Below are 27222 nucleotides of genomic sequence, written 5' to 3'. Positions count from 1 at the left end.
AGCCAAGATAGTGGCACTTAAGTGTCTTTTAGATGGGCACATTGACATACAGGGAATGGAGGGATCTTGATCAGGTGCAGGCAAAGGAGATTAGTTTAACTTGGTATCGTGTTTGACAGACATTGTGAGGCAAAAGGGCCTGTTCTGTTCTAATTGTTTAGTGACCTAGTACTTAGGTGCTGTTAGGGGCAGCACAGTAGTAAAGTTGCTGCCTTGCAGCACTGGAGACCCAGGTTCCATCCCGACAACAGGTGCTGTCTGTACGAAGTTTGTACGTTCTCCCTGTGACTGCATGGGTTTTCTCCGAGATCTTCGGTTTCCTCCCACACTCAAGACATACAGGTATGTAGGTTAATTGGCTTGGGTTTGTATACTTGGTATAAGTGTAAATTGCCCCAATGTGCGTAGGCTTGTGTTAATGTGCGGGGATCGCTGGTCGGTGTGGACTCGGTGGGCCGAAGGGTCTGTATTCTCGCTGTATCTCTAAACTAAACTAAAGTTGAAGCATAATCATCTACTCAGTGCGGCAACTCTAGTTATCACTTGGGGGCAACCAACTGTTTTAAAAACCTAGTGCATCAAAAACTGGCACTTCAGTAGGATTTGTTCCCTGCTAAAATGCCTTCTCTTGCAATTTACTACAGGAATGAATCAGGTTTAATATTGCCACCTTGGTGCCAATTCCTAAGTGGGGTTTTTTTCTCTTCCTCTGCAGATCGGTGATGCAATGAGGCACATGCAAGAGCACAAGAACATTGGAAAAATCCTTCTGGTCCCTGAAGTCAAAACAACCGATGCCACAGCAAATGAAAATTAAGCGTTTACTTAAAAGGCAGGGATAACCTCATGAATTAGCTAAAACTCCTAACCTTTTTTAACCTGAAGATAGACCTGATAGTTTGAGGGTTGAAGTAGGGATGTGACTCCTGACTGATTTACCCTTCCTTGTATCAGACTCCTTAACAAATTGTTGTTTGTGTCAATGTCGCAATGGGTTTTATTTCTACGACTTAACTTTGTATTTTACCTTCATATCTTAACACCGTCCCACCCCCAAGTCCTGTCAAACTTGTTAAGAGCACAGTACATTGACTTGCAGTAATTTTTACTCTTTTCCTCAGATGACTGCTATGAATAGCCCTCTGTCTTAAGACCAAAGCTCCATGAGGTAACTGAACAGCTCTGGCTACCAGTGTCCTTGCTCTAGAAGCAAGGGTTTATCACTTGCCCTGGACAACACATATTGCCTAAAAGTGCTTTAGCCACTATATCGGTGGGCTCGCACCAAACAGCTGTTCTAGGTCATGGTGGATTTGATTATATTAAGTTCAATGGCCATCCCTTCCCAAAGTTTCAAATTGAACATTTTTTTTTAATGCAGAGAGATAGTGATTCTATAAAACCCTAAATAGGGTTGGTACTGATTGGTTCTCAACTAGTACTTTGAACCCACGGGGTTAAGAATTCTTTTGAAGGTGCCAAATGATGACATAAAATTGTATTAGGATTGTGCCAAGTTTTTTGCCAGTTGATTTGTCTTGACAAGTAAATGTGGGGGAGGGAATGGGGGGGGGGGGGGTGCTAAGCACTTAATTCTACACAAGTTGCTTTCTCTGGGTTGAATAGTGGTTTACACTGGTAGCTGTTTGAGCTTCAATTGTGACTTGCAGAAATGCTTCTGCCTTTTGTAAAAGAATAGCACTGAGGCCCATTCTGAACAAGGTGAAGCCAACTTCGCTTTCAGAAAACTGGCAGCACAGTGGTGCAGCTGGTTGAGGTGCTGCCTCACTCACAGTGCCAGAGACCTGGATTCGATCCTGACCTCGGGTGCTGTTCAACATGGTGTCTGTACGTTCTCCCTGTGACCTTGTGTATTTTCTCCCAGTGCTCTGGTTTCCTCTCGCATCCCGAAAATGTTGTGTTCTTGTTCTATGCCTGTATGAAACTTTGCGAGTCTTCAAGGTACAACAGAAGTCTTTATTACAGCAACTCAATGCTGGCAGCAAGACAACTAAAATGGCTGCAACCCCACAATCTGACTGCACACTCCACACTGTGCACAGCCAAGATAACTATGTACAAAACATCTCCCTTTGTCCTGTGCAGCGCCACCTGCTGCACGGGAGGAGCAACGAGTCCTCCCACCCCACACAGTCCATCAAACATCACAGAAAACCTGCAGGTTAATTGGCCTTTTGTAAATTGCCCCTCGTTTGTAGGGAGTGAATGAGAAAGTGGCAATAACCTGGAACTCTGAGCTGAATGGCTTGTTTCCATGCTATATCTCTAAACAAAAACAAATGATACATGTCCCTTGTTTGTTGAGTGCTGTCAGTTGTGACATTTCCAGGATGCATACCTTGGTAACCCCCCCCTTGCTACTGCTTCCTTCAAACCTGATGTTCTTGTCAATTGAAGAAGTTGTGATTGAGTGGAGAAAGTGTTTTGTGATTAGACCAGCTTGAAAGGGTAACTGTTTAACAGTAGCTCTTAATTGGCAGTGACATTGTAAATTCCACTGGGTAATTGTAGGAGTTGTGTTGCAGTCCATTCACCCTTCCTTGAGTGACCAGTTGGTACTATATCTTGCAGAGCATTTTGTAAAAACAAGGAACTCCAAATGCTAGTTTACAAAATAAAATGACAAAGTGCTGGAGTAACTCAGTGGGCCAGGTAGCATCCCTGGAGAACGTGGATAGGTGACGTTTTGGGTCAGGACCCTTCCGATGAAGGAGAACTGAAGAAGGGTCCTGACCCAAAACATCACCAATCCCTGTTCTCCAGAGATGCTGCCTGGCCCGCTGAGTTACTCCAGCACTGTCTTTTGAAGAAACAATTTTTGTTTCCTTTTAGAAACTGTCAGGAGCAACAGTAGTAACTCAATACACAAAATCATCCTCTTTCTGATGGCATTTACAGTCCCCAGAGAACATACAACAGATTAAAGAGCTAATGTTGAATCTGGATTTAAAACACTTTTGCCTAATATGTGCTGGCATCAAACCTGCAATTCAACAGATATTAACATTGATATTTTTAAATTCAAATTGGATAATAAAATCTATTGGAAGAACAAAAATGGAATGTTTTTTTCCATGTGTGAAATGGTAAATTTGTTCAATGCAACTTTTAAAGTGCTGCTGGGAATCTCTGCTGCAGCTTGTCTATTAAGACCATCCAGAATTGCCACAAGGATCTTGCAACTGTAAATCCATTGAAGGCAAGAACTGTCCTTTTTATAATGGATGGTGGGGTGGGGGGGTTTGGGGGGGAGAGAAACAGGTCAATTATTATCTGTGCTTGGTTTATTAGGTGTTGTAATGCCATCAAAAGCTGCTTTTGTAAATGTGAAGCAGTTACTGTTTAGATGGATTCTACAATGACATGTAATGCTGTTTATGCCAGGTATTACCATATGCCTTAAATGTTTAATAAAATGCATACTGATGACTCCAGCTTGCTCTAGTTTTTGTATGTGCGAGTGTTGGTCTCGTGTGATTTTTGACTGGCTGCATGTAATTAATTGCAATAGGCTTGCATACTATTGAACGACAGAAAACAGGCACAAAAAGCTGGAGTAACTCACCAGGTCGAGCAGCATCTCTGGAGAAAATGAATAGGTGACATTTTGGGTCGAGCCCCTTCAGACTGAAGAAGGGGCTCGACCTAAAACGTCATCTATTCCTTTTCTCCAGAGATGCTGTCTGACCCGCTGAGTTACTCCAGCGTTTTGTGCCTGTCTTCGGTTTACATACATTCCCTATACATTGAACTGCACATGTTGAAGTGCAGGTGTAGACATACACTGCATCGAGTTGCAGAATTTGCACATCTTAAACTTGCTGCTGGCCATCTAACATTTAAAAACACCTCATCAATTTTTGCATTCTCAACTGGAAGCCACGTATTCAAAGCACCTAAGACGAGCAATTTCACCCATATTTGATGGGTCAATGTGCAGGCAAGTCAACAGCCTGTCTTTGTCTGTTGGAGTTAACAAGTGTGAGAAGGTTTGATTCAATATCTATAGAATGCACACAGCCTCGACAATGAAAACTGACTAGATTAAGATGGGTTCCAACCCAAAACGTCACCCATTCCTTTTCTCCAGAGATGCTGCCTGACCCACTGACATACTCCAGCACTTTATCTTCGGATTCCTTGTCGGCCTGGTCTCTAATCTGTACAGCAGGTTTAAGGCTGACATTATCACACCCACGCCTACAAGTGCACCGAACCTTCATGCTTAACTTGCAGGTTTTACCTTGGCAAGAAATTGTTCTGAGTGCTGCATTTTCACTGCACCGCAAATAACATTCCCTTGCCTTTCTCAAAAAACGATGCTGAAGCTAATCAACTGTAGAGAAACCACAGGAAAAAACCATTTTGGGCCGCGGAGCCTGGTAGTGAGTGAGAGGTGACGGTGCTGACAGGAAAAAGTAGCCGTGATCCTAATGGCGGAATGTAACTTGACGAATATGCAGTAGTGAGAGTGGAGAGGTTGAGGGATACAGAGAAACTGAGACCCAGCAAGGCCAACTGGTTCTTTCCGATTGGCATTGAAACCATCAGTGCATCTGATGTCTTTGACCCATCTTATGCTCAGACAGTTTTGTTTAGTTTTTTAGTTTAGTTTATTGTCACGTGTACCGAGGTACAGTGAAAAGCTTTGGTGTGCTAACCAGTCAGCGGAAAGACAGTACATGATTATGATCGAACCATTCACAATGCAGATACATGATGGAGGGAATATCATAGTGCAAGGCAAAATCTGATTAAAAATAGTCTGAGGGTCTCCAATTAGGTAGATGGTAGGTCAGGGCTGCTCTTTAGTGGTTGATAGGATGGTTCAGTTGCCTGATTAACAGCTGGGAAGAAACTCTGTGAATCTGGAGGTGTGCGTTCTCGCACTCCCATACCTCTTGCCTGATTGGAGAGGGGAGAAGAGGAAATGGCGGGGGTGAGATTTGTCCCTGATTTATGGTGGCCTTGCCGAGGCAGCGTGAAACATAAATTGAGTCAATGGAAGGGAGGTTGGTTTGAGTGATGGTCTGGGCTGCGTCCACAATTCTCTGCAATTTCTCGTGGTTTTGGATGGAGTTGTTACAAACCATGCTCTGATGCATCCCGACTTAAAATGCTTTCCACGGTGCACCTGTAGAGGTTGGTGAGAGTTATTGGGGATCTGCAGAACTTTCTAAGGCTTCTAAGGAAGTAAGTACATGTGGGACAATAGGGAAGGATACTTGGTCTGATCGTGCAATTAAACGCTGATGCAGGAATGCCAAGTCTGCTGCTACGATGGGTTTCATTATTCCCAGATTTCGAACTTGGCCAAGAAATGATTCCCATCTTAAGTTGTTAGGTTTTATTTTGTTGCAATCTCTCGATGTGGGATTGAAATATTTGCACCTAATTTTAAACTCTCTACATGGATTAAATAAACATTGCCATCTGGTTTGTGTGTTACTATTGAGATTTTTATTTTAAACTAAATACAAATTTGCTGTAAAATGTCGGTGGAATGTGTTAAGCATCTGGAAAATACACGTGACTTATTAAACTTTGATTTCCCCAGTTGATCGGTGATCAGTTGGAAGCACTCACCGCCATTCACCATTCTGGGGAACAATGTTAAAATACTTGACTTTGGCTCGTTCAGTATCTTGTTTATTCCTGAATGTGCAGAATGGAGGAAGAGCAAACGCATGATGAAATAAAGCTGCAATAAAATCTGTACAATGCAAAAACGTCCTGGATGAGTGGTGTAGTTCTGACTTTACAGAAGCCCATAGTTCTCCAGGGCTGACAAAACCTTCCTGAAGTAGAATGTGTCAGGATAACCATTCCTGCGAAGAAACGAACAGAGTCCCTGATTATTATTTAGAAGTGATAACACTTAGAATTGAAGCAGAAAAAAATACTGCAGGTGCTGGAAATATGCAGCAGGTCAGGCAGCCTCTGTGGAGGGAGAAACAGACAATATAATCCAGTTCTGATGAAGGGTTATCAATTTTAAAAGAGGAGGGGGATGGGGAGTAGTGACACAAGGATGTTTTAAGTGACCAAGGAGGAAAAGGAGGGACTGACATATGATGAAAGAATGGGTCGACTGGGCTTGTATTCACTGGAGTTCACAAGGATGAGAGGGGAAACATATAATATTCTTAAGGGATTGGGCAGGCTAGATGCAGGGAAAATGTTCCTGATGTTGGGGGAGTCCAGAACCAGGGGTCACAGTTTAAGAATAGGGGATAGGCCATTTAGGACTGAGATGATGAAAAACATTTTCACCCAGAGAGTTGTGAACCTGTGGAATTATCTGCCACAGAAGGCAGTGGAGGCCAATTCACTGGATGTTTTCAAGAGAGAGTTAGATTTAGCTCTTGGGGATAACAAAATCAAGGGATAAAGCAGGAACGGGGTACTGATTTTGGATGATCAGCCATGATCATATTGAATGGTGGTGCTGGCTCAAAGGGCTGAATGGCCTACTCCTGCAAATATTTTCTGTTTCCATGTAACTCAGTACATGTGACAATAAATGAAACTCTACTCTTTTACTAGCCCACATTACAACCTTCTCGACTGAGTTACCTAATCCAACAATTTAAGATTTTAAACAATGCCCCCCCTATTCTTTTCTTCAAATAATGGTATCCGTCCGTTTCCTGCTCCTTTGACTTCACACCCACCTTCCTGTTGTCATCATTCTGACCTTAAACCAATTGCTAACCTTTCGTTTTCCCAGCTGTATTTTATACTTCAATCAGTTCTACATCAGATCTACTCCAGCTTTAAAAGGTCATCCACCTAAATTGTTAACCGTTCCTCACTGTCCACAGATGCAACCTGACCTGTTGTCGAGTTCCAGCATTTTGTTTTGATTCACAGCCAATTTGGGAATAGGTTTTGGCCCCGGATGTTGCAGTGCATTTCACAGCCTGTAACCACTGCGTTGTAGACAAAAACAGCAGGCTTGACAACAGCAAACATTTCCACGGACTGTGAGCTTTCAGGAGCCAAGATCTCACATGTGCCCCAGCTCATCTTGCATGGACCTCCAGGGAAGACCAGTGTGGCTGCCCACCACGATTGGGAACAGCGCCAGGGATCCAGGCCCAGTGTAATCCAGTCCAAATCTGCAGCTGGTGGTTTATCACTATTACATCCCTTCAGCCTCAAACCCTGGAGTAAGGACTAAGCCAAAAGGTAAGACCCATGGCCCTTTTAGGGGACAGCACAGCTGGCAGAGCTGCTGTTTCGCTGCACCAGAGACACAAGTTGGATCCTGATCTCGGGTACTATCTGTGTGGAGTTTGCACGTTCTCCCTGTGATCGCAAGGGTTTTCTCCAGGTGCTCTGGTTTCCTCCCACCCACATTTGTACATTGATTGGTCTCTGTGGATGTCCTCTGGCGTGTAGGAAGTGGATGCAAAAGTGGATGCAACAGAGCTGGTGAAAACGAGGGACTGGTGGTCAGCATGCACTAGGTGGGCTGAAGAGCCTGTTTCAGACTATCTCTAAACTAAATTAAGCTATTGGCATTCTCCACACATACATGGTATTCCACCTGGAACAGTACAAAAATACAGTTATTCAAAAATAGTTCTATCCAATGAGTTTTGAGGTCTGGATTTGATTATCACTGGTTTATATATTTGTGTGTCCTCTAAACCTACATCAGCACATGAGTTCCTGTAGCCATTTAAACATGGAGACATAGAGCTATATGGCACAGATAGAGGCCCTTTGGCCCACTTTGCCTAAGGTGGCATAGTGGGCTAGTCCCTTTGCCTGTATTTGGCCCATAGCAGTCTAAACCATCTGGTCCATATATCTGGCCAAATGTCTTTTAAATGATAAAATAAAATGTGACTTTGAATTCAAGATAGGGTTTCAACGCATGTACTATTGGAACATAAACCATTTAGTTTGTTTTTGTTTTCAATTATTAAAAGGTTTAAAAATAAATTCAATTGTTCTGTTTGTAGTAAGTAGCTGTACTTGGCAGGAATGCAGTCGTTGTCAGCATTGATGTATTTTTCTCCTCTAGTTTAGTTTGTTGTAACGAGATACAGTGAAAAGCTTTTTTGTTTTGCTATCCAGTCTGTGGAAAGACTATACACGATTACAATCAAGTCGTCCAGTGTACTGATTCAGGATAAAGGGAATAACATTTAATGCAAGATAAAGCTCTCCAATCAAGGTCTGGTTAAGTGAGACTGAAGTGTAATGCAGTATCACAAAATGGTGGAGTACTCAGCAGGTCAGGCAACATCTTGGAGAGAAGGAATGGGTGACATTTCGGGTCGAGACCCTTCTTCAGACTGATGTCAGGGGGGGCGGGACAAAGAAAGGATAGAGGTGGAGACAGGAAGATAGAGGGAGAACTGGGAAGGGGGAGGGGAAGAGGGGGACAGAGGAACTATCTAAAGTTAGAGAAGTCAATGTTCATACTGCTGGGTTGCAAGCTGCCCAAGCGAAATATGAGGAGCTGTTCCTCCAATTTCTGGAAGGCCTCACTATGACACTGGAGGAGGCCCATGACAGAAAGGTCAGACTGGGAGTGGGAGGGGGAGTTGAAGTGCTCAGCCAGCCACCGGGAGATCAGGTTGGTTAAGGCGGACTGAGCGAAGGTGTTGAGCGAAACGATCGCCGAGCCTGCATAATGCGGAGTAAACTAAGCCAGATCATGGCTTCTCCTATAGCCCTGATAGGTGTAATAATTGAATATTATTATTATTGCACTATCGTTGTTTATTTTTTATGTGTACATGTGTACACACACACATATATATATGTGTGTGTGTGTGTGTGTGTGTGTGTGTGTGTGTGAATGTGTGTGTGTATATATATATACTGGACTTTTTCTTGTTTATTATATTAAACGAGTACTTTGGTTCTGTCTTCGTTAGTGAAGACAGAACCAATCTCCCAGAAATACTAGGGGACCGAGGATCTAGTGGGAGGGAGGAACGGAAGAAAATCCACATTAGTCAGGAAATGGTGTTAGGTAAACTGTTGGGACTGAAGGCAGATAAATCCCCAGGTGCTGATGGTCTGCATCCCAGAGTACTCAAGGAGATGGCCCTAGAAATCGTGGATGCATTGGTGATCATTTTCCAATGTTCTCTCGACTCTGGATCAGTTTCCTGTGGACTGGAGGGTAGCCAATGTAACCCCAAAGGAGAGAGAAAACGGGGAATTATAGACCAGTTAGCCTTGCATCGGTAGTGGGGAAGATGCTCGAGCGCATTTGGAAAGCAGTGACAGGATCGGTCAAAGTCGGCATGGATTTATGAAGGGAAAATTATGCTTGACTAATCTTCTGGACTTTTTTGAGGATGTAACAAATAGAATGGATAAGGGAGAGCCAGTGGATATGGTGTATCTGGACTTTCAAAAAGCCTTTGACAAGGTCCCACATAAGAGATTAGTGTGCAAAATTAGAGTACATGGTATTGGGGGTATTGACATGGATAGAGAGCTGGTTGGCAGACAGGAAACAAAGAGCACTAGTGGGGTGCAGCAAGGCTCGATGCTGGGACTCCAGTTATTTACAGTATATATTAATGATTTAGACGAGGAAATTAAATGTGACATCTCCAAGTTTGCGGATGACATAAAGCTGGGTGGCAGTGTGAGCTGCGATGAGGATGCTATGAGGCTGCAGGGTGACTTGGATAGGTTGGGTGAGTGGTCAGATGTATGGCAGATGCATTTTAATGTGGATAAATGTGAGGTTATTCAATTTGGTGGCAAGACCAGGAAGGCAGATTATTATCTGAATGGTGTCAGAATAGGAAAAGGGGAGGTACAACGAGACCTGGGTGTGCTTGTACATCAGTCACTGAAAGTAAGCATGCAGGTACAGCAGGCAGTAAAGAAAGTTAATGGCATGTTGGCCTTCATTGCGAGAGGATGTGAGTTTAGGAACAAGGAGGTCCTGCTGCAATTGTATGGGGCCTTGGTGAGACCGCACCTGGAGTATCGTGTGAAATTTTGGTCTCCTAATTTGAGGAAGGACATTATTGCTATTGAGGGAGTGCAGCATAGGTTCACCAGGTTAATTCCAGGGATGGCGGGACTGAAATATGATGAAAGAATGGGTCGACTGGGCTTGTATTCACTGGAATTTAGGAGGATGAGAGGGGATCTTATAGAAACATAAAAATTCTTAAAGGATTGGACAGGCTAGATGCAGGAAAAATGTTCCCGATGTTGGGGGAGTCCACAACCAGGGGGTCACAGTTTAAGTATAAGGGGTAGGCCATTTAGGACTGAGATGAGGAAAAGCTTTTTCACCCAGAGAGTTGTGAATCTGCAGAATTCTCTGCCACAGAAGGCAGTGGAGGCCAATTCACTGGATGTTTTCAAGAGAGTTAGATTTAGCTCTCAGGGCTAAAGGAATCAAGGGATATGGGGAAAAAGCAGGAACGGGGTACTGATTTTAGATGATCATCCATGATCATATTGAATGGCGGTGCTGGCACGAAGGCCCAAATGGCCTACTCCTGCACCTATTTTTCTATGTTGTTTACAGTGTACTATGTTTACATATTCTGTTGTGCTGCTGCAAATAAGAATTTCTTTGTTCTATCTGGAACATATATATGACAATAAAACACTCTTGAATCTTGAATAATCAAACTGAGAGAAAAAACAAAATGGACTTACACTCCTTTCCCTCCCGTTACGGCTGTTTTATGAGGAATGTCATTCCATGTCACGTAGGCTTGCCTTCCAGGATCAGACACCACTTTGAAGATCAGGTGTTTCTCAAAGGCTGTCTGTAGCAACATAAAAATCTTCACTCCTTCTCGACAGTCTGGCAAATAGGCTTTAAACACCCCTCCTCTAAATGGCTCCCCTGGGTTTGGATCACCCTCCTTTTGAAAAAGAAAAAGTAAAGGTTAAAACTTTCAGTGAGGAGGGGCAGATTTGTTCCTCCATTCCTTGCCTCCTCCTCTTGGCCGAGAATCGAGGATGACTTGAGACAGCTCAGGGACGTGGGGTGGTTGTGGACATACCAGCTTCCACATGGTCTTGGCAGGGCAAGGTATTGGTTCAATGGCGGGGAAGTCCAAGGCAATGGGAGAGCAGGGTTTCTCTGTGCTCCAGCCTTCACCTCTCCTACTGCTCCCTCTCCCCCCATTGAGCAGTCTTGGGCCAGAGATTCCCAGGAGACTTATTCCTTTAAGGAAACTTTGGCCGCACCATTGAAGCTTTACCTCTGTCCGCCCGGTAACCACTTCCCACGACAGAGCTTGGAATGGAATGACAGTTTTGGGAGTCTGATGTCGAACAATGCAAATGACATGACGTGCTCCACATCGCTGTACAACTAGGGCCTCAGTACAGGGCATGTTGGCCTCATAGAGTCATATAGCATGGAAACAGGCCCTTCAGCCCAACTTGCCCATGCCATCCAACATGCCCCATCTACACTAGTCCCACCTGCCTGTGCTTGGTCCATATCCCTCTAAACCTATCCTATCCATGTACCTGTCCAAATGTCTCTTAAACGTTATGATAGTACCTGCATCGTCTACCTCCTCCGGCTGCTCATTCCAGTTACCCCAGCTGAGGTATTGTTAATTTGCTTATCTTTTCAGTGAAATTGGGGTTTTGGTGCGATTTTCCCTGTGAATTCAGATGGTCACTGCGGACAGTCTAGATGTTGTGAGGATAAGCAGGGCAGGGATAACTCCTGACATTGATAACTCTCAGAACACTTTCTCTTTGAGGAGAATTCAGTGATACCCTCTGTCACTGCGCCCCCTCTGTGCTTCCTACGGCTTTGACCATGGACTCAGCCGTATTTGCTACCACAGCCACATGTCTTTCCACAAACACTCAGCATGTCCCACCCTAGCTGCTCCCATTAGTCTACAGATTTATTTATTTTTTGTAAATGCTGTGGGCAGGGAATAAGGGCGTATTCCCAACAAGATAACTGAAATCAGTAACAGACACTCAGCAGTAAAAAGGAGATTAAGATAGAGAAAGGAAAATTTGGTTCATGGAAGACCGATTTGTTGTTTCCTGTTTTTCTCGCGCTAAATCAATTCTGGCTCACCATTTCCTTTATGCATGTGAGAAATAAGCTTTGGTTGAATGCTAGAATATATTCAGGAGAGATTTATTCAACAAAGCATATAATTATCTTGTATGCTCTAACTCTCTCTGAAACCTTGGCATTTAGCTATACCTATTTATCATAAAACAATTAATTTTATTGTGGTTTTCAGCATTGGACAAACACTGGAACAAAACCTGACTACAATAAGACCTACGAGCAGTGTTTTTTTTATGTCACGGTTTGCACTGGTACAGAATACTGCCACCTCTAAAAAGTTTTAAAACAAGATTTTCACATTATTTGAGTTGTTTTATGTAAACTATTTCAAAAGGTTTAATTTTTAACATGTGTTGATTTTGTACTTTTAAATAGAGAATATATTAATGGAAAAAATGTTGTTTAAAGATGTAGCTTAAATTTTAATTGACATGCGTACCGCTATTTTTTTTCTCCACAAAAATGAATAATTGCCGATACTTCACCCACAATTCTGCAAGCACTCATTAGTTCTTAACTACATATGGTTCTTACCTGTTGGATACCATCAGGGATGTCGTAGGTTATTTGCAAGGTCATTTCTCTGGTATATCCACTTACTCCAATATTCAGCACTGAAAACTCCATAGTAGGCTGGCGCTGCCTTTCATTTTTATTTGCAACAGCATTTTGAATGCAGACCGGACAACTTTGATTAGCCGTATGGCATTCCGTGCACAATAAGTGGCCACAGCCCAGCTTTGAGGACTTGCCCATTTTCTTGCAGTTGTAGCATGCTGAGGTTGATTCACCCGGCTCCAGTGCATCCATTCCTATAGCTGGACTTCTGCATTGGCTTTGCTGAGGGTTTCTCACAGTCTTGCTTTCTTGCGGCACTGTCTCATTGCTCTCACTTTGCTGCTGCACATAGTTTGGCTGCATTTGGCCTTTGGAATCTGCAGCAGATTCAGCGATATATTGACCGTTGTTTCTTTGATGCGAAGACAAGGCTGACTTATCGGTGGCATAAGGAAGCGTTGGTAATGACTGTGTTGCACTGTCCACCTTATTGCGATGCAAACTGGTCTCCTTATTGGAGCACTGGCCTTCCTTCGTTAGCCTACTGGTTGCAAAATTGAATTTATCTGGTAATGTCTTCCTTGTCTTGACTCCTTCTACATCTCCAATCTGCTTGATTGACTTCTGACTTTTATAATCAGCCTGGTCTGGTAATGGCTCAAAACCATTCCCTTCATCGAGAGTTTTTGGTGATCTCTTCTGATCCGTAAATGGGCCATATTCGTGCCTTGAATTCAAATCGGGGCCATTCCTATGGAAGTCCGGAGTGTTGGTGCCTTCAGGTCTATTGACTCGACCCAAGGATGAGAAACCATCAGCCGATCGGGTGAAGATCTCTCTTTCTGTGCCCCCAACCTTCTCATCGTCAAGTAACGCTTGCTGATTGGAAGCCAATGTGGGCCCAATGTCCATCCAGGACAAGTCTTCCAAATCTCTGCAACGTAACTCGGGCTTAACAGCTTCCATCACCTTCAAGCAATGTTCATACGTGCCGATGACATGGAAACCATGTTGAGAAGCAATGAATTTTACCTTGGGGAATGTTTTTTTTAATGTGCACTGCCATTCTTTCACAGTTTTCTCTGTGCAGACTTCAATCCCAAGATCTCTGTAAGAAAGACGATGTTGGATCAAATGCTTCATGACCAATGTGTAAAGTGACAGAATGTCCTCCTTGGCAGCTGTGACATTGTCCCTGTTCAGTGCTGTTAACTTCAACACCGTCGTGTCTCCCAGCAGTTGCTCATTTACTATAGCCACATTTCTGGTTGTAATTTCTCTTATGGTGGTATCATGGATGTCTTTCAGATAAGACCACACATCGGAATCTATCAGAAGCTCTTCAGTGACGCTCACTCTTTCAGTCTGAGCTGCTTCAGCGGGCTTTTCCTGGAATTTATGGACAGCTTCTGCGGACCGCTTTGGTTTTGAGCATCCAGAGAAACTGTTGGTTTTTCTCAAAGTTGTTTTGGTGGATTGACGTTCTGAACCTTTGGCTGTAGAAATTGTGTCCAGCAGGTCTCCCTGGTGAAAGAGTGTCCCTGCTGATGTTTCAGAGTGGTAGGACTTCACAGCGCCACGTCCTTTGCTACTTTTGTCCTGTTGTCCTCTATTTGTACAAAGACTGGAAGAATCTCCACCTCCCTGGAATAAAATGTCACTGCCTGTTTTGTCAGGATTTCTCAATAGCTCGGTTTGATCCGTCAACATAGAAAAATCTTTGCTGCTCCTAGTTTGAGACTCGTTGTTGCTTGCACCAAACTGCCCTGTTCCAATGCTTAATGCCTTGTCAGCATTTGTAAATGCCTCTTTGGTGGATGCACTGTCCTGTGGAACTTGCTGCATTTCCCAACTCCTGGTTTCCACCAGTGGACCTCTTACCTTAGTAGACCCTGTCAACAGTTGCTCAGCTGTCTGCTCAGGTTTAGGAACCAAATTGTCCTTTGCCACACTGCTTCCTTCCTTAAAAGTACTGTCAACTTTACCATTGAAGTTTGGAGCCAATTTGTGATCCCTTCTGACTTCTGTCTTTGGAGATACAGCTTGATTGATGTCCTCAAATCCTTGCAGAGAATGAGACGTATTGCTGGCATTAGCCTGGTCATTTACAGGGCCACTGCCTAATGTCACAACTTTCTCTTTCTGAGATCTTGCTTCCAGTTCCTCCTTCAAATCCTGTAGATACTTCTTGGCCAGGGAACAGTCATACGAAGTGCCTATTAAGTAAAAATAGGATGCGTCTTCGTTGAAATTTATTTGTGGGTATTGTGTCTGGATGCTTACGTAGATGTTCTGTAGCACTTTGACATCATGAGTTAGACTCTCCTTCCCGATCTGTTCTTTGCGAAGCATTGATTCAAACTCTTGGTAGAGATAAGAGAGCTCCAGATGTGCCTTCTGTAATGAGGTTGCGATCTCCAAACAGCCAGGGGCTGACTGCAGATAGACCATGGTAATGCCTCCTTCAGTGACATCCAACACCTCCACGTCGTATATGTGCAGGATGCTTTGATACCTGTCCTTACAACATTTCCGAATATACTGATAAATATCAGAGTCCATCAATAAAGTGTAATCCTTAAGAGTGCCTGTATGTGGCACATCAGTGCCTTTCCCGTCGGTCACATAAACAAAACTTTCCATTCCCGCCTTAGTTTGCAATTCTAAATCGTCCCCCTTGGTATTAGAGGCTGCGTTTGACTTCTGGGCACCTTTCCCATTGCCGTTTGAACGACTGATGGCTGGACTTTCTTGGCTCTTGTGTTGTTGGTGCTGAGTTTCACTGGGGTCGACATTGGTTTGGTCAGGGTTTAAACTGAGCAATGGATGAATCTCTCCGCTGAGTTCCTTAATGGCTGAGAATGGCCCATCCACTGTGCACTGCTCTGTTTTCTGATTAAAACCAAAATGAATTTCTTTATGCGTCTTCTGAAACTGTTTTATTAATCTTCTCCCGCCATAGAGTTTTCCATAGTTTATTATCATGGAAACACGGGGGATGACCTGATGACAAATAAAAGAATAACAGCAGTTAGAGTCCATAATAAATAGTATACCGAAAACATACAGCACAGCCCTTTGGCCCAAATTGTCTCTGTTGAACATGCTACCAAGATAAAATAATCTCTTCTGCCTGCACGTGATTCATATCCCACCATTACCTGTATATCCACGTGCCTATCTAAATGCCACTATCATATCTGCTATCAGAGCGGCACGGTGGCGCAGTGTTAGAGTTGCTGCCTTACAGCGAATGCAGCGCCGGAGACTCAGGTTCGATCCTGACTACGGGTGCTGTACTGCACGGAGTTTGTACGTTCTCCCCGTGACCTGCGTGGGTTTTCTCCGAGATCTTCGGTTTCCTCCCACACTCCAAAGACATACAGGTTTGTAGGTTAATTGGCTGGGCAAATGTAAAAAACAATCGTCCCTAGTGGGTGTACGATAATGTTAATGTGTGGGGATCGCTGGGCAGCGCGGACCCGGTGGGCCGAAGGGCCTGTTTCTGCGCTGTATCTCAAAATGTAAATAAAAATCATATCATGTAAACAACTTAAAGCTTGAAATAAAACTTAGTTTTACTTAAATGGATGAAATCTGGTAAAAAAAATTAAGTTAGAATAGTGTGCAGAGAAGATGTACGAGTATTTTGCCAGGACTTGAGGGCCTGGGCTATAGGGGGAGATTGAACAACCTAGTACTTTATTCCCTTTGAATGTAGGAGACTGAGGGGGTAATTTTAGAGAGATATCTTAAATCATGAGGGGAATAGATATGGTGAATGCACAACACCTTTTTTTTTAACCAGAGTTAGAGGAATCAAGAACTAGAGATCATGGGTTTAAGATGAGAGGTACTAGGTACTTGAGGGGCACCTTTTCTGCCCAGGTGCATATCGGGAACAGGCATATGAAGTAGATGAGGCAGGTACAATAACAACATTTAAAAGAAATTTGAACAAGTTCATGGATTAAATTTAGAGGGATATGGGCCAAATGTGGGTAACTGGGACTAGCTTGGATGGGGTATCTTTCTCAGCATGGACAGGGTGGGTCAATTTTCCTATTTCTATGCTGTATGATTCTATGAATACATTCAAACGATCCTTCTTAAGCAAAACTAGTATCTTGAATAAGAGGTTAAGCAGAACCATACAGAGAACGGGACAACACACAAAACTGTGCTAACGCTGTGTCGAAAGTTAATTTCAGAGGGATATCAGAGTCTGTGATTGTGTGTAAATAATATTTGTACACAATAGTCACAAATATTTGCAATTATTTTTTTAAACCCTTTTCCCCGTGACACTGTGCACAAGCTGACAAGACTGTATTAAGCCTGAAATAAAAGCAGTGAGAGTTTGTGTGATAATTGGATTCAATGTGCTGGCTGATCTGACTCATTTTCATTTTGATAACATCAATTCTTTTTTTTTAAATTTGACTGTTGCATTATAAATTGCAATATCAACATTTAAAACATTGAAACTATTCACATGAACATCTCACACTCCAGACACTTCAATGGGAAAGAGGGCGTAATCGGTGTTACAAATTTACACCCCAGTTTACATTATAAATGTAAATGTTTGACAGTGTGCGCAGGCACAATTTTAACAACTCTAAGGAAAGATGTAAAATTACAGGCTTTGTCATCCTGTTAATTCAGCAATAAAAATAAAAAATTAACAAAATTAAAACAGTCACTGTCAAATGAATCAACATTCATAACCAATACGTAACTTTTAAAAGATTTCCCTGTAGTCTGTACAGGAAACCTCAGGTTAATCTCACAAACTATTGTTCAATAGAAACCAGGAAAACATTGCAATTCATAAACTTGTTGCTTCTCGCAAAGGTTTTTAAGTGGTGTAGGAAAATAACTGCAGATGCTGGTACAAGTCGAATGTATCACAAAATGCTGGGGTAACTCAGCGGGTCAGGCAGCATCTCAGGAAAGAAGGAATGGGTGACGTTTTGGGTCAAGAACCTTCTTCAGACTGATGTCAGGGGAGGGGGGCAGGACAAAGATAGGATGTAGTTGGAGACAGGAAGACAGTGGGAGAACTGGGAAGGGGAGGGGAAAGGGAGGGCCAGAGGAACTATCTGAAGTTAGAGAAATCAATGTTTTAAGTACATTTGTTATTTATCCTCTGGTGAATTAATAAGCAATTGGTATTTTCTGCAAGCAGGTATAACATTTCTACTGAAGCCTCTGCTCTCAATGCATCAGGAGCATGGTTCAGAAGCTTATAGTGCACCACACATGTATGATCTAAGCCTTAACGTGGCACTTCACTCGTGACCACAACTATAAGGTAGCCATGAAATATGGAAATGAAAATCTATTTGGAAATATATAAATAATTCTTCATTTACCTCATCAACTTGGATCGCGGTATTAGCGGACTTCACTTTTAACTTGTGTTGTTCCCCATTAATTGCAAGAACATGATTTTCAATTTGGAGAACTCGCTGAGCCACTGAATAAGGAATACAAAACGATTACATTTAAGATCATAGGCACATATGTTCACTAACATTGTCAGACATTATCTGGCCCATCAATACAAGTTCTCAAGACATAAAACCTGGGATGGCACAGTGGTGTAATGGTTAGCAATGCAGCCTCACAGTGCTTGAGACCTGGGTTCAATCATGACCGCAGGTGCTGCCAGTGTGGAGTCTGCAAGTTCTCCCTGTGACCAAGGATCCTGACCCAATCTGTCACCTATCCTTGATCTCCAGAGATGCTGGATGCTCCTGTTTCCATCCACATTACCTGTGGGGTGGCACTGTTAGAACCCGGAGTGTGGGTGGGTGACTTTGCATTAGGCATTCCCCCATGCTAAACCAAACCCTGCTGTCTGACATATATTTCTGCAGACGTGGGTCAGATTCCCTGTGTAAGTTGCTTGAATTCCCATCATCAACTGTACTCCTTTCTTTGGCCATTGTTTCTTACTGAACCAGATTACTTGCTGCGTCCATGGCGTATTTACCCCTGAAGTGACTTTCTGACTCGATGTTACAAAAACATCCAATCTCGGTCTCTGTAATCTCACCTGCGGTCCTAGGTCAGGCCTTTGTCATCATCACTGTCCTCAGAGATACCTCGAATATTCCATAAAGAGGGTAGACTGTTTTCACATGTAGGGTAGGCAGTCAGAGAACCCTTTTCCCCGGATATAAGTGTCAAAGACTTGAGGGCTTAGCTTTAAGGTGAGAGGGGCAAAATTTAAAGGAGATGGGTCGAGTACGTTTTTTTACACAGAGAGTGGTGGGTGTTGGAACACACTGGCAGGGATGGTGGTGGAGGCAAGGGCTGGAAAAAGAGGGAGCAGGTAGGAACGGGGAACAGAGGGAAAATCTGCAAGCCATGAGCAGCATTAAGAAATATCGCAGGGAGCAAAATCACTATGAAGAACCCCAACAAAATCCATGCCAATGACAACACTGAACCGCTCTCCATTTCGTCTTTTGTTCCAAAGCTAGAATGAGCCTCAAAATATAAAGTGCTGGAGGAACTCAACAGGTCAGGCACCATCTGTGGGGGGAATAGACAGACAGAGGACTTTTTGGGTTGCGATCCTTCTTCTGAATGATGGGAGTATGGTGGTGAAAGCCGGAAAAGAGAGTTCGGTAACGCAAAGCATGGCAAGTGATAGGTGGATACAGATGAGGGTAGGTGGTTGTTTGATGAGGTGGAGTAAGTCACAAAGGCTAGAGGTGAAAAAGAGACAAAAGAGTGACTAAAGAGAGAGACACAAGACATAAGGAGAGAGGAGAAGGAGCGAAATGTAAAGCCAGAGGGAGGAGTGTGGGCGGAAGGCGACTTGGCGGGGGGGGGGGGGAGGGGGGGGGCAGCGGGGAAAGAGAGGGAATAAAAGGAAAATGTAGGACTTGGCAATGAGCGTACGAAGGAGGAGGGACAGGGAATAGGGTGACTGGGAGTAAGTCATTTCCTCCAACATTTCCGTCACCTGCAATGGGATCCCACTACTGGCCACATCTTCCCATCTCCACCCCTTTCTGCTTTCCGCAGAGACCGTTCCCTCCGAAACTCCCTGGTCCATTCGGCCCTTCCCACTTAATCCACCCCATCCCCAGGTACTTTCCCCTGCAACAGCAGGGGGTGCAACACCTGTCCCTTTACCTTCCCCTCTCAACTCCATCCAAGGACCCAAAACAGTCTTTCCAGGTGAAGCAGAGGTTCACCTGCACGTCCTCCAACCTCATCTATTGTATCTGCTGTTCCAGATGTCAACTTCGCTACATCAGCGAGACCAAGCACAGGCTTGGCGATCGTTTCGCTGAACACCTCCGCTAAATCCATCTCAACAAACCTGATCTCCCGGTGGCTCAGCATTTCAACTCCCTCTCCCATTCCCAATCTGACCTTTCTGTCCTGGGCCTCCTCCATTGTCAGAGTGAGGCCCAGTGCAAATTGGAGGCACCTCATATTTCGCTTGGGCAGTTTACACCCCAGTGGTATGAACATTGACTTCTCCCACTTCAGGTAGTCCCTGCTTCCCCTCTCTATCCCCTCCCCCTTCCCAGTTTTTAGATTTTTAGATTTAGAGATACAGGGCAGAAACAGGCTCTTCAGCCCACCGGGTCCGCGCCGCCCAGCGATCCCCACACATTAACACTATCCTACACCCACTAGGGACAATTTTTACATTTGCCCAGCCAATTAACCTACATACCTGTACGTCTTTGGAGTGTGGGAGGAAACCGAAGAGCTCGGAGAAAACCCACGCAGGTCACGGGGAGAACGTACAAACTCCGTACAGACGGCGCCCGTAGTCAGGATCGAACCTGAGTCTCCGGCGCTGCATTCGCTGTAAGGCAGCAACTCTACCGCTGCCTCACCGTGCCGCCCTAGTCCCACTAGTCTCCCACTAGTCTTCCTGTCTCCGACTACATCCTATCTTTGTCCCGCCCCCAACCGACATCAGTCTGAAGAAGGGTCTCGAGCCGAAACGTCACCTATTCCTTCTCTCCTGAGATGCTGCCTGACCTGCTGAGTTACTCCAGCATTTTGTGTCTACCTGGCAATAAGTCATCTTTCACTTCATCAGAAAATGGCTGGCATTTTCATGCGTTGTATTTCTGGAATGTCCTGTTTTGCAGCCTACCTTCTGCTTCCTCAAAGATGACGAGAGCAGACGAGAGTGTCTCCGAGGGGAATGCTACGTCGATGATTTCACCGCCTCCGTTCTTGGCCCGCAAGAAATGAATCGTGAGCTTGTCTTCGAGGCTCTGCTTCGAAAAGCCTCTGGGGAGGCCAGACACCTGTACAGTCCTCTCCATTTCAAACTGCAACAGAAAAGGATCGTTTCAGCTCAAAACACCAAATTCTGCATTCCCTTCCTTACAACAGTGACTGTGCTGTGAAACTATGTTATTGACTGTAAATCACAATAGACTGTTGACAAGATATGGAAGACACTATACAAAGGCAAGTTTTCTATTTCTGTCTTCATCCAACTTGGGCTCTTAGTTTCACCCAGCCAAAACTATGCTTGGAGGAGGGTCTAACATTTGTCGAGGGTCAGTCATAGAGCAGTACAGCACAGAAACAGACCATTCGGCCCACCTTGTCCACACTGACCAAGTTGGCATACTTGGCTAGTGCCATTTGTCTGCATTTGGCACACCTTTTCTATTCACATATCTAACCAAAGGCCTTTTTAAAGTCGTAAGTGTATCCGCTTCGATAGCATCCTCAGGCAGCTCATTCCAGATACAGATTACTCTCGTGATCACTTTATGATCATATTATAATTAGCGCTGGCGATGAGAGAAAGATCACAAGACAACTTGTTCGTCAGTCCACGGTAGCTTACAACCCAACGGTGCCAATCTCCCGGTTGCTATCCATTTTAAGTCCTCTTCCCATTCCCATACTGGCCTTTCTGTCCTAGGCCTCCTCCGTTGCCAGAGTAAAGCCACACGCAAACTGGAGGAACAGCACCTCTTATGCCGGCCGCTTGGGTAGCTGGTATGAACTGGTGGTATGAACAATTAATTCTCCAATTTTAGGTAATTCCATAACCCTCCCTTCTTCTCCCCTCTCCCCTGTGCCCCCACCTCGATTCGCATCTATTTCTCCCCTCCACTTCGCCTTCCTTCTACATTCCTTTCTCCAATTCCACAGTTCGTAACTCTTTAATCCTTTTCATTTCTGGCCTTTGTCTAACCTTCTACCCATCAAAAATCCCCCTCACCTGTATCCACCTATTACCTGCCATGCTTTGTCCTGGCCCTCATCTCTTCCAGTTTTCTTTCCGCCCACGACAATCAGTCAGAAAAAGGGGCGTGACTCGAAATATCGCCTATCTATGTTCTGCACAGATGCTGCCTGACCCGCTGAGTTACTCCAACACTTTGTGTCATTTGTTAATACAGTCGCCAGGGAATGCACACACAAGCATGAGAAGCTTGGGGTATTGAATGTCTATAAAAATTAAAAGGGTCCACAACAATCTGAATACAACAAATTCCTTTCCACACAATTACCCCATGGTGACCTGCAATATATTATGTTAGGATTCCTAAGGTTACTGCAATGATCCAGGTAGAAACTGCATTCCCTGCACTGGTATTTTTCATGTGATCAGGGTCATTGACTTTAGTAGAACTTGTCCAAACATGCCCACGGTATAAATAACAATGGGAAAAGATTAGAAATGCGTAGCTGGCCTGCCAGTTTCTATCAAAGAACAATGAATGTTGAGGCTCAGGAAGGTGTACTGCTCTGAACACCAACATGACTTTCTCTCTTTTGAAATTGCCTTTTTTTTGGAGCACTTACACAGTTTATCTGGTGATTTAATTGTCTGTCTCTGGCTGTAAATCAGCCATCTTTTTTCCAAGGTAGAGGAATCAAGAACTGGAAGGCAGAGGTTTAAGATGAGAGAGGAAAGATTCAATAGGAACCCGAGGGGCAACTTTGTCACACAGAGGGTTGTGGGTATATGGAACGAGCCGACGTAGGAAGTAATTGAGGTGGGTACGATAATGACACCTGAGAGATACTTAGACAGGTAAATGGACACGAAAGGTTCAGAGGGATATGAGGAATATGATGTATTCAAGAGAGAGTTAGATATAGTTCTTAGGGATAAGGGATATGGGGAGAAAGCAGGAACGGGGTACTGATTTTGGATGATCAGCAATGATCATATTGAATGGCTCGAATGGCCTACTCCTGCACCTATTTTCTATGTTTCCATGAGCCAAAAGCAGGCAATTGGGTCTAGCTGAGATGGGGCATCTTGGTCTCTATTTGGGCTGGGCAGCCTGTTTCTGTGTGTATCACTCACACCTCAACACCACAAAAATGCTGTGCAAATGGTGGAAAGAGCTACACCTCTCACACCTCCCCCATCCTACCCCAAAGAGGTGCCCCAAACCTGCCCCACCTCTGGCAGAGTCCGCCGGCCCCACATTGACCCCCCCCCCTCCCTCCCACCCACCCTCCTCCTCCTCCTCATCCTCATCAGTTGCCCCCACCCCACATGAAGGCAATGGTCGGCCCCAATCCTGAGGGAACCACTCTAGAAGAAGCAAAGATAATATGAGAAGAGGTAACTCTGGCTTTGGTTAAGAAATGAACGCTGGCCCAAACACAAGGCAAGCTGCACTCTGTGACCAACCGGGCCTCCCGTGTGGGGGGGAGGGGGGCACCTTCCTCAGTCTAGCCCAGTAGGGCCCGACCGGACTCCTAGATGGGACGAGCGGCCACAGTCCCTGGGGACCTGGAGACTGGGAGGCGATCGCACTGAGTGAGGGTTGGCGACTATTTACTTCGACCTTTGGTGCGTCCAGACTCAAATCTTCAAGCTGTGCTACGGTGCAAATGTGAAGGCATTAGCCCCGGGGGCCTCTGGACCAGCTTAGCCCAGCGAGGCCACGCTCCTCCACGGTGGGACCTCTCTGCCGGTCCCGGCCCCGGCCCCAGACATTACACTCTGGGCTTCAGGCAGGGCGACCCGTCCTGTGCCCTGTTTGTCCAAACTAACTAACTAACTAGCTCCGGCCCCACACAGTCTGGGGTCTCTCGCTGTTTGCGACTACACATGAATGCGGATGTTGCCATTTTATTTTTCTTTTGTAGCAAACCCACACGTTCCCTTCCGACGGGGAAAAGCCCCACCGGAGGGTTGAGCAATGCAATGGGCTCACATTTTCGGTCAGTCCCACCTCCCCCCCCCCTAGGTTTACAAAGGACACCAGAGCCTTACCTTCGTCGACCATCTCCACTATCCTCGAATCAGTGTTCAAAACAGAAACCAAAAACGCAGCCCGAATATCAGAATCGAAAGTGAAAGTCTGATTTCAGGGCTGGCTGCTGCAGCCCTGACTGAGTCTGATCCGCGTTGCAAGAGACTAGACCTGGCCGGGGCTTCGTCTTCCCAACCGCAGGCAAGGAGCATCAGGCAGCTCTGCAGGGGCAGGGGCAGGGGCAGAGACAGGGACAAGCTCATCTCCCCTGCACGGCAGCAGGTCCCAAACACACAGTGTTGTCCAGGGAGCCTGGGAACAAGAGGAGTCCGAAATCACTGGAGACAGCCTCGTATTCCTCTTGGCAATAGACACAGAGATGCTGGAGTAACTCAGCGGGACACGCAGCATCTCTGGAGAGGATGGAGTGGGTAACGTTTCGGGTCGAGACGTTTCCCCTGCACATCCCAACTCGTGTGTAGGAAGGAACTGCATGCAGATGCTGGTTTACACCTAAGATGGGCACAACACGCTGGAGTAACTCGGCGGGACTGGCAGCATCTCTGGAGAGAAGGAATGTCTTCAGTCTCGACCTCAAACGTCACCCATTCCTTCTCTCCAGAGTCTGCTGCCTGTCCCATTGAGGTTACCTCCAGCATTTTGCGTCCTTCCTACTCGTATTCCGCTTGGGTAGCTCACAACCAAACGCAAGAACACCGACTTCTCTGATTTCAAGTAATAAACCTCCCGACCAGCAACCCCTCTCTCCCCCCCAGCTTCCCTTGTCACCCCTGTGCAACGCACATATCTCCCACCACCCCAGCGGTCCCTTCAGGTGAGATAGAGGTTCACCTATAGAGGTTCACCTGCACATCCTCTAAACTATTCTACCACAATGGGTACACCCGCTATGGCCTCTATTGCCAGTGTGAGGCTACATGCAAACAGGAGGAACAGTACCTCATATTCTGCTCTGGTAGTTACAACCCAATGGTATGAACATTGAATTCTCCAATTTTAAGTAACTCGCCTAAAAAAAACCTCCCCTCATTTTTCCTTCTTTTCCCTTGGCACCACGTGGATGGGCACACATTCCTCGCTTTCCCCATCCCCTTCCAACTATATTTCTTCCTCTGGCTTCACATTTCATGCCCCTTCTATCTTTATCTCACAATTTTTAGATTTTGTTTTAGATTTAGAGTTACAGCACGGAAACAGGCCCTTCGGCCCACCGGGTCCGCACCGCCCAGTGATCCCCGCACATTAACACTATCCTACACACTCTAAGGAACAATTTTTAAAAAACATTTGCCCAGCCAATTAACCTACAAACCTGTACGTCTTTGGAGTGTGGGAGGAAACCGAAGATCTCGGAGGAAACCCACGCGGGTTACGGGGAGAACGTACAAACTCCGTACAGACGGCGCCCGTAGTCAGGATCGAACCTGAGTCTCCGGCGCTGCATTCGCTGTAAGGCAGCAACTCTGCCGCTGCGCCACCGTGCCGCCCTTCTGGTCTTTTCATTGCTGGCTTTTCATACATTACATGTATCCACCGATGACGTACCTGATTCTGTACCTCTTTTCCAGCTCCCCCCCTTACAATCAGTCCATAGAAGGATCCTGACCCAAAACGTCACCTATCAATGTTCTCCAGAGATGCTGCCCAACCTGCTGAGTTACTCCAGCACCTTGTCTCCCTTTATCCCCCCTCTGTTTCCTGGTGGACAGCTAGTTTTCCAGTCACACCCATGCATTATCTCCAACACCATGTAGTTTTAGTTTCACAAAGATCGTAGATTTGTTTTCTGGAAACCTAGTATATTACATCTACTGATTCCCCCTTCTCCACTACATTTTGCTTCTTTAACGAAAGCAAATAAACAAATCAAACATGATTTCCCTTTAATAAAAAATGCATTGCCTTTGTCTGATTAAAGTATTTTTTTCAGTATGCTGCTAGAAAATCATTCATAATAACCTTACAATAATGATAAAGTCTTTAAAATGCATTTTATCTTGTGATTTTAAGATTTAGCATTAACAGTTTTTGTCGGTCTTGTTTTCCAAAACAGGGAAGACAGAAAACATTTCCTATATAAGAGAAATGAGATTCTGTAAAGATTAGAGATGATGTATTCAGAGTTGATCTTTAAAACAGAATGCTTCTTACTCCACCCACTTGCCAATTAAATCATCATCTGTGTTCATCTATCACTTGCCAAGCCTAGTTTCGCCCCCATCTCTTTTCCAGTCTTCTCTTTTCCTACTACAATCAATCTGTAGAAGGGCCCCAATGCGAAACGTCTGTCCATTCCGAGTTCCTCCAGCACTTTGTGCTTTGCCCAAGATTCCAGCATCTGCAGTTTCTTGGATCTCCATTTTATTGCTTTTCCTGTTGGAGTCGTTTAGTGAGGCGGCATTGGATTATAAAACTAGTTGGTGTTGAAAACAGGATTGGATAATTTATGCGAAATTAATTGAAATAGATTGAGAACAATTAATTCCCTTGTGTGCTGGGAATAATTTTGCTATTCTGAAGCCGGCTCTCCTCAATCATTGAGAGGCAAAAAATCTTTACTGAATTGCATTGTACCTCATGAGAGAGGCATTCCCAAAGATCTGACTGCCAATGATTAAATATTCTGGTCAGTGCTTGCAGCTTAATGAAATATTGATAAAATGACTCACTAACTGAATAATGGAAGAAATATATATTTTGTACAACTGAGCAAATAATGTCAGCAATATGTTCTCAGCAAAGTGTATATCCTCAGATATGTGAACGGGCAGGAAATAGCATGATACAGACCATGTGTAGGCAGGTGGCATTCATTTAGATTGGCTTAATCGTCAGCACAGCCATGGTGAGCTGAAGGGCCACAGGGGTTTAGTTGTGGTGGGGAAGAGAGTCATCCCCTCTTGTTAGAGTCCTGTTAGACAGAAGGATGTTCTGGTATATTTCCTGCTTCATCCACAACAGTCTCTGCACTATGTCCTGTGCTCCAAGGACACACACTGAGACCACTAGTGGGCTCATCTCCATCAACTTAGTGTGGACTGCCCAAAACCTTTTGGTCTCCAGCAGAAGGAAGCATCCATGAGCAAGGGCCGTGATTAACACACTCCAAATTCCAGCACATGCTCTGGGACTCACCAAGCCAGCCCTGACCTGCCACAGCGTCTATGCTTGATATCCGCTCTCTATTGACATCCCCACCAAGGTTCCTCTGCGTGTATGGTGTGGTATTGCTGTGTCGTGTTCTCAAATAAACATTAACATTAGGTTGGAGACACAAGAAACTGCAGTTGCTGGAACCTGAGCAAAATACAAAGTACTGGAGGAACTCAG

General features: G+C 44.8%; 2 protein-coding genes across 2 annotated transcripts in view; one reads left to right on the top strand and one right to left on the bottom strand.

Annotated features, from left to right (window-relative positions):
* vat1 (vesicle amine transport 1) overlaps positions 1-3464 on the top strand; it is a 43959-nt gene extending 40495 nt beyond the window's left edge. The window contains exon 6 of the mRNA XM_078424801.1: positions 716-3464. Coding sequence (XP_078280927.1) covers positions 716-817 — 102 coding nt within the window. The 3' untranslated portion in view covers positions 818-3464. The remainder of the gene's footprint in view (positions 1-715) is intronic.
* On the bottom strand, positions 2758-24845 carry LOC144607754 (uncharacterized). Its single transcript, XM_078424800.1, has 6 exons — positions 24832-24845; positions 20781-20961; positions 18019-18122; positions 12617-15643; positions 10681-10892; positions 2758-5849 (listed from the first exon to the last, which is right to left on the bottom strand). The coding sequence occupies exons 2-6, from the start codon at positions 20953-20955 to the stop codon at positions 5780-5782; spliced, it is 3588 nt and encodes a 1195-aa protein (XP_078280926.1). The 5' UTR covers positions 20956-20961; positions 24832-24845; the 3' UTR covers positions 2758-5779.
* Between the last annotated feature and the right edge of the window lie 2377 nt (positions 24846-27222).

The sequence above is a fragment of the Rhinoraja longicauda genome, chromosome 29 (genome assembly GCF_053455715.1).
Source record: "Rhinoraja longicauda isolate Sanriku21f chromosome 29, sRhiLon1.1, whole genome shotgun sequence".
Lineage (NCBI taxonomy): Eukaryota > Metazoa > Chordata > Chondrichthyes > Rajiformes > Arhynchobatidae > Rhinoraja > Rhinoraja longicauda.
This window is presented reverse-complemented; position numbering and strand designations above follow the sequence as displayed.